The sequence below is a fragment of the Grammomys surdaster genome, unplaced genomic scaffold (genome assembly GCF_004785775.1).
Source record: "Grammomys surdaster isolate TR1022 unplaced genomic scaffold, NIH_TR_1.0 132, whole genome shotgun sequence".
Taxonomy (NCBI): domain Eukaryota; kingdom Metazoa; phylum Chordata; class Mammalia; order Rodentia; family Muridae; genus Grammomys; species Grammomys surdaster.
Window position 1 is genome coordinate 1,620,525 of NW_021604590.1, and position 8,229 is coordinate 1,628,753.

Here is an 8,229-nt window from a genome sequence, read left to right on the forward strand (position 1 = left end):
ACCTCTACCTCTGCAGGTCCGTAACACCATAGTATCCTCATACTAAGGAAACAGAAGCCACCAGAAGGAAATTACAGAATTTCCCACCAAAGCCACACACACACAAACACCTTCCGAGATATCTGTAGCAAACACCAAATTCTCTATTTAGACTTGTTGAAAGTGGATTCTGGAAGCAACGAGGCCCTCCCCAGCCTCAGCCTCACGAACGTTTATGTCAAGTGCCCTCCAAAACCCACTGTCTTGGGTCAGGCTGGCCCTTGTCATCTTTAACAGACATAAGTGTAGTTCATCCCATGGAATAAAACGTCTGTACGGGAACAGGAAACACAAAGCTCTCAGCCAGGAAACCAAGCTGACCACCGCAGTGCAGCTTCTCCAGTTAATTTCTGATGGGTGTCGTACATCTTGATGACGTCATCTTTGTTTGCTCTCTCAGTCAGGCCGCTCCATCCCTTGGTTCGTGATTTGATGATGTTGGGATCCATTTGCTGCATTCCATCTACCTGCTGTTTGCTAACTTGTTCTTTTACGTTTGTTTGTCGCACACCTAACAAATTCATCTGAAACGGAACATGTATCTTAGATCATCCCCAAGGCCACACAAAGCAATGCCACATTACTTATACACTTCCCTGCTATTGAAGAGTTCCCTCCTGTGTTCCTTTTTGGACTATCCTTCTCCAGCATTTCTTTCCTATTGTGGAGCATGGTTCTTACATAGGATCTCCACCCCCCCTACTATCTATCTTCTCTTTCTACTCCATGTAAGTAGCAGAGAAATTTTGTTCATGGCGCTGGGATCTGGATTTCAGTGGGCAGTTTTTCAAGATGCTCTCTCTCTCTCTCAAGAGGTCACTCTTATGGGTACTGTCACCTGATGGTTCATTTGGCTTCCCATGTGATAACTAAAGTTACTGGCTAGAGTTACTCTGTTCTCTTCTGTACAGGGTTTCTGAATGAAAAGTTCCAATGCTAAGCAGAGTAGAAGACCGTTCCAACTGGGAATGAGCAGCAATGATCTGTGGAGACGTTGTGGAGATGCCGCATCATTTCCAACGCAAGGTACAAAGCCAGCTCAGATTTAGGAGACGGAAAACAGACATCAAATCCTCTTTGGAGAGGCTGCAAAGAGTTTGTAGTCATACTGTACATGCTTAAAATCTACAATATCATGAAATACGTTTACATATTTAGTCAGATGCCTTGCGGAACAAGTGAGCATATCCATTCTCTTACTCTGGTACCTTGGCTGTCGTTGATATGACAACAATCAAGAGAAATTGAGGAAAAGCAATACCTCATTTGCTGAGAGTCCAAAGAAGCGTACTTAAACTCTACACGGATTTGTTTATGGTGCTCATGTGTCCGTGTTGAATGTTCTGAGGAAGAGCTGGGCCTCTTGCTGTATTGTCTATACTAATCAACTCTCTTCAGAGTCCCCCCTCAAGTAACACTGGAAATCATCTAAGAAAGTCTGCTCCTCTTCCCTAGCCTCTAATATCTCAGACACACCTCAGTTTTGAAAGCAAAGTCACTCTTGAGAATATCTGTGGAGGGTGAGGAAGAGGGAAGGGAGGGAGGAACAGCTGAGTGCGTGCAAGAAGGACATTTATTCTGAGCAAGATAACAAGTCATTTTAAACACTCATTCAACTAAATCATAAAGTATGTGGAAGTGGCAGGGTTTCAAAAATTCCTCAATGAATATAAAAGAGAATTTAGATTATATTAGTCAGCTTGGGAAGTAAGTGGGAGAATCTGACAGGAGGTGTGTCTGGGTTTGACTAAGAAATTGGGTAGAAAAAGAAAGTAATAGATACAAATTAGCTATTTAGAAGAAAGGGTGCTGAGATGGGGCCTTGAAAATGTCAGAAGGCGGCTTAGCTAATGAGGGAAAAGATCTAAAATACCATGAATATTCTAATGTGGGGAAAATTGTCTTCTCTTACCGGTTTGCTCAAAAATGTCTTTGTAGAGAGAGCATTGCCTTCAAGATTCCATTGTAAATTCATTAGCTGTAGGAACAGATTAACTGGGCTTAGGTTTGTTTGAGGAAGAGGTAAAGTCCTCGGCATTCAGCATATTTTTAAAAGAAGAAAAATGTTTTATATGAACAGAAGAAAACTCAGATGGCCCAAGTAGAAGAGACTTGTTGTATCTGAAGGAAGACACTAGGCTCCTAAGGAAGGGGAAACGGTGGTTTTTAAAAGCTGCATACAGGGCTGAAAGGATGACTCAGCGACTAAGAGCACTGACTGTTCTTCCAGAGGTCCTAAGTTCAATTCCCAGCAACCACACAGTGGCTCACAACCATCTGTAATTCATACAAGACTCCATAGTGGCTGGCACCTTGATCTTAGACCTCTCTACTTCCAAAAGCAACATATTTCTGTTATTTCAGTAATTAACCCAAATTAACGTATCTTATTTTGACAACAAGAAATACTACTAAGAGACTGTACACTACAGGTTGTATGAGGAAAATACTAAGGGGCCTAGCTCTGCAGGCCAATTAGTGACAGAATAAAATCAAGCCACCCAGCATTCCATGTTACAGAGCCAAAAATACAGTTACATTTTTTTTTCTGGTGCTAGGGATTGAACTCAGGGCTTCACATAGGCTAAGCAAGAGCTCTACCATGGAGCTGCCCTGCCTCCATCTCCAGTAACTTTTGAGAAACAATTTAACCACACAATCACTAGTTTCTCCTTTGTCATTAAATACATTATATCATTTGTTTCATTTTGTTTGTCTGGTTTTTTTTTTTGAAACAGAGCTCATTATATTGCCTAGGAAGGCCTTAACCCTAAGAGCCTCCTTCTAAGTCCCTGAAGTACTAGAATCACAGTCTTTTTCTCCCAGAAGAGATTTTATCAAACAGATTAGGGTTCCATATGAGTAGATATTAACCAATAAATTGGAAACATTAATTCATATGTTAGCTTCTTTTTCATTTATATATTCACATTACTGTGGGGAAAATTTAAAAAAGGCCGCCACAGCGGCGCAAGCCCGCCGCCGTGGCGGGTCCCCACATCAGGGAGGGAGATCCTACGGTTCCAGCGGCCTGAGGGCCTTGGCAGCGGCAGGCCCCAGTAACACGAGGAAGTCCTTGGTTCCAAAAAGGTTTATTGACATGACGGATAATAGATGGATCTAGGCGTATCCCCCAAAAACTCAGGGCCGTCCCGAGTTATATAGGGAGGGAGAAAGGGGGAGGATTAGGGGAGGATCTGGGGGAGGAATGTTTAATTTGCTCTGCCCTCTGGCCTTCATTAGTATGTAAATCTCTAGGGCTTGAGGCCTAAAGCCTGGCCTATGTGACTCTATGGAAATGTGGCTGTTTTCAGGATCCTAGATGATGGGAGGGACCGAACTCCTGCTGGTTCTCATGAGGAATTCCACAGAGAATCTCGGGGTTCTAAGTACCTGCTCAACCATGACCCAGGATACCCTTATGCAGTCCCACACATTACATCCTGATGACAGCCTCACCTCCTTCCTCTCTTTTCAATCCCACCCTCACATGTCCCTCCATCCATTACCCCTTTCTTTCTCCTCAGAAAAGGGGAAGCCCCCCTCAATGGGAAATCAAGTCTCAACCTGACTAACCTCATCCTCTTCCACTGAGGCCAGACAAGGTAGCCCAGCTAAGGGAAGAGGATCCAAAGGCAGGCAACAGAGTCACAGACAGTCCCCTCTCCAATTGTTAGGGGACCCACATGAAGACTAAGCTGCACATCTGCTACAAACATGTAGGGGCCTAGGTACTGCCAGTGCATGTTCTTTGGTTGGTAGTTTAGTCTCTATGAACCCCCATGAGACCAAGTTAGTTGATTCTGTAGGTGTCCTTGATACCCCCAGGTCCCTTGGTCCTTCCCCACTCTCTGTCCCTACTCTTCTACAAGACTCCCCAAGCTCTGCCTACTGTTTGGTTGTGGGTCTCTGCATCTGTTTCCATCAGCTGCTGGATAAGGTCTCTCAGAAGACAGGTTCCTGTGTGCAAGCATAACAGAGTATCATTCGTAGTGTCTGGGGTTGGCTCTCTCCCATTGGTTGAGTATCAAGTTGGACCAGTCATTAGTTGTTCATTCCCTCAATCTCTGTTCCATCTTTATCCCTGCATTTCTTATAGGCAGGACAAATTTTGGGTAAAAGATCTTGTGGGTGAGTTGTTATCCATCTCCCTCCACTGGAAGTCCTGCCTGACTATAGGACATGGCTACTTCAGTCTCCAAATCCCCAGATGCTAGGAGTCTCAGATAGGGTCACTCGTATAGAGTGACTCCCAGGAGCCTCCCCTATCCCAGGTCTCTGGCCCTTCCCAGAAATACCTCCCACTGATTTCTGTTCTCTGTTCAAGCCTTCTACCATCTTCCTCTTCCCAGACCTGATCCTTACCCTAGTTCCCCTTCCCATCCTGTCTCCTATCCAGTTCTTTCCCTCCGTCTACCTCTAGTGTCTATTTTAAGTCCCCTTCTGAGTGAGATTCAAGCATCCTTCCTTGGGCCCACCCTGTTATTTAGCTCCTTTAGGTCTGTAGATTGTACTTTATGGATAATATCCACTTATAAGTGAATAAATACGATGTGTTTCTTTCTGGGTCTGAGTTGCCTCACTCAGGATATTTTCTAGTTCCATCCATGTGGCTGCAAACTGCATGGTGTCATTGTTTTTAATAGCTGAGTAGCATACCAATATGTAAATGTACTACATTTTCTTTATATATTCTTCAGTTAAGGGACATTTAGTTTGTTTCCAATTTGTGACTATTAAAAATAAAGCTCCGCCGGGCGGTGGTGGCGCACGCCTTTAATCCCAGCACTTGGGAGGCAGAGGCAGGCGGATTTCTGAGTTCGAGGCCAGCCTGGTCTACCAAGTGAGTTCCAGGACAGCCAGAACTACACAGAGAAACCCTGTCTTGAAAAACCAAAAAAAAAAAAAAAAAAAAAAAAAAAATAAAGCTCCTATGAACATACTTTAACAAGTGTCCTTGTGGTATGTGGTCCCTAATTTCAAGTTTTACTACAGAGCAATAATAAAAAAAAAAAAAAACACTTGGTGTGGACATAAAAACATACAGGTTAATCAATGGAATAGAATCGAAGACCCAAAAATAAACCCATATGGACACTTGATTTTTGGCAAAGAACCCAGAACCATATAATGGAAAGGAAGAAACCATCTTCAACAAATGATGCTGGTCTAGTTAGATGTCTGCATGTAGAAAATGCAAGTACATCCATATTTATCACCCTGTACAAAACTCAAGTCCAAGTGGATCAAGTACCTCAACATTAAACTGCCCACACTAAATCTAAGAGAACAGAAATCATGGAAACTGCCTTGAACACATTGGTACAGGAGACAAAAGACCACCAATAGCTCAGGAACTAAGCTAAACAATAAATAAATGGGACTTCATGAAATTGCAAAGCTTCTATAAGGCAAAGGACACCATCATTAGGACAAAATGGCAAACCTACAAAACAGGAAAAGTGTTTTACTAACTCTATATCTGACAGAGGGATGACATCCAAAGTATATAAAGAACTCAAGAAGCTAGACACCAACAACCCAAATAACCCAATTAAAAAAATGAGATACAGAGCTCAACAGAGAAGTCTCAACAGAAGAACCTCTAATGACTGAGAAGTACTTAAAGAAATGTCCAATATGCTTAGTCATCAGGGAAATACAAATTGAAACAACTCTGAGATTCAATCCTACATCCATCAAAATGGCTAAAATCAAAAACTCTAGTGACTGCCCATACCAGTGTGTATGTGGAGCAAGGGGAACGAACACTCCTCCATTGCTGGTGGGAATGAAAACTAGTTCAACCACTTTGGAAATCAATCTGGCAGTTTCTCAGAAAATTGGCAATAGTTCTACCTCAAGACGTAGCTATACCACTCCTGGGCACATACTCAAAATATGTTGCCCCATATGTTTTCTTATGGAGCCTTCATATTTTCTTATGAAGCCTTAATTATGTGAATGTATACATATATTTATTTCATATTGTTAATAACCATATATGTTCAAAGAAAATATTTTGGAGAAATTTATTGGCATCTGAATGAATCCCAAAAGCGTAGGAATCTTCTTTTATACAGTTAAAGTAAATGCAATTAAAATTTTGCCAAATTAGTACATTTCTGACCTACATGGTACAAAATCTTTTTAGATTTTTCTAAGTTTATCTACTAAACCCAAGCATTTCATGTTTACTTTTATCCTAAGAGAGAAAACAGTTCTGGAAAGCTGCTAAATATTTAAAAGAAGCAAAGCCAACCAATATCTGTCTTTAAATGATGGTGATTACATGTAACAATTGTCACTAAAAACATGCGTCCAGCTACGGGCCTTATGTCCTCCATAATCCAATATGCATTTCCACATACCAAACTGTCCCGCAAGAGAGGAAACACCTATGTCTTACAGCCTCATGGTCTTACTGCTTAGAAGAGGAAGGGCCATAGTCACTTGTGGTACTTGTTGCTAGAAAGGTAACAAGGAACGCAGATGTTACTTTGCTGTTACCTTTTTTAGACTCTCCACATTGGGGGGTGGGGGTTAAGAATCCTTCTTGTTCTAGCCTTGCTGGCTCTCAGTCCGCAGAATAGCAAAGGAAACCAAAGTAAAAATAAAGTCGTACTGTGAGAAAGTGAAGAAAGACTGTTTAGATACATGTCAAACTGGGATGGTCCCATACAGACTTGTCTTCTTCCTGTCACATGAGCATGTCATCCTTTCTCTCTCATCTGTCCAAGTGGTAGCTCTCAAAAGGCTCCAAACACAACACTTATCAGCTCAGAGAGTCCCAGGAAAGGAGCCCGTATGCCAGCAATCCTATCACGTCAGACAGCAGCCTGAAGATCTGAGACGTTACCCACAGGTCTAAGCCTTCGTTCTGATGTCATCTGGCCTCGTCCTCTATGATCTTCCTTCTCAAGCTCAGGCACTAACACACCAGTTCAACATGAAGTAAAGGACAACTATTTGCTAGATAAGTCAATCTTGTTCAATAATGATACCTGTTATATGCCAGGCAATCGTGCTGGCTTGGCATAACCAAGGGTCTTCTTTAACATGAAACTTTTCAAACTTCAGGAATAGAGAGTAAGATAGTAAACACTTATACATCCAAGGCCTGTAATTAGTCAAATTTAGCATATTTTATACGATTTTACTCAGATACAGATTTTCAGGCAATGTCTACTAAATACAATGGGTTCTGGTTGAGCTGATGTCTCTGAGACATACACTGCTCTGTTAAACTCTTCCAAATTATAACACAACTTAGGAAAATTAGTTGTCATCTAACTTCTCAGTGTTTGGGTGAGGAAGCTGCCTGAGGATTATAACCTGTGCTTTTTGCATTTTTCCATTGGGGTCATTTGGTTGAGTTTTCTTTGGAGCGTCTACCACATGCCTCTAACGTTAGCAGGGATTCAACAGCACATTTGCTCATAAACCACCCAAGAGGGAGAAAACAGAAGCCTCTCTCGTCCCCTTCATCACAGCTTGTGTTGATCTACCTAGTGGAGTACCTTGTCTGTTCCTCACACCCATTATTTCTGAGAACAGTTAAGGTAGCAAAGCTTCCAGAACCTAAATCTTAAAATAGAAAGGACATCTTCCGAGAAGAGGCGTTTGGAAGCAATGCTTCGATTGCAAATCCCTGTCAGTGGCCAAGGGAAACCTAAAAATTTCTGGACCCATTTTATAGACTGCATCTTCAAAAGGTTTTTGGGACTTCCTCTATAAAAAGGAAGTGTGTTCCATGCTACATACAATCGAGCTTTACACATGAAGATAGTTTATTTCTCTCCTTGAAGTTCTTGTTGCTTTCTTCAACCTTCGCTCTCTAAAAACACCAGACCACCGAAAACATAGTCATTTTCTGTTCTGTTGACTATGCTACATCAGAAATCAAAACTTGATTCACAACTATGTTTTGTCTCCAAGAATCACACTTAGCTAGCACAAGAGCACAAAAACTGAGTATCAGAGGATGAAGGTCAAGTTACCAAGCAAACTGGCACCTCAGATAAGATGTGGCTATTCTTATATCTGGTGTATCCTTCAGCACTAATCATAAGAGATAAAGAGAGCGCCACACATTTTAAAAGGGAACAAGACAACAAGAAGACATAACAAATGTGAATATTTATGCACCAAATGCCAAAGTCCCCAGTTGTATAAACAAACACTAAAATC

General features: G+C 41.8%; 1 protein-coding gene across 1 annotated transcript in view; it reads right to left on the reverse strand.

Moving 5' to 3' along the window:
- Positions 1-338: 338 nt before the first annotated feature.
- Positions 339-8,229, reverse strand: part of Mettl4 (methyltransferase like 4) — a 76,144-nt gene continuing 68,253 nt past the window's right edge. Inside the window, exon 9 of the mRNA XM_028762232.1 lies at positions 339-550. Within this exon, the coding sequence (XP_028618065.1) occupies positions 339-550 (212 nt within the window). The remainder of the gene's footprint in view (positions 551-8,229) is intronic.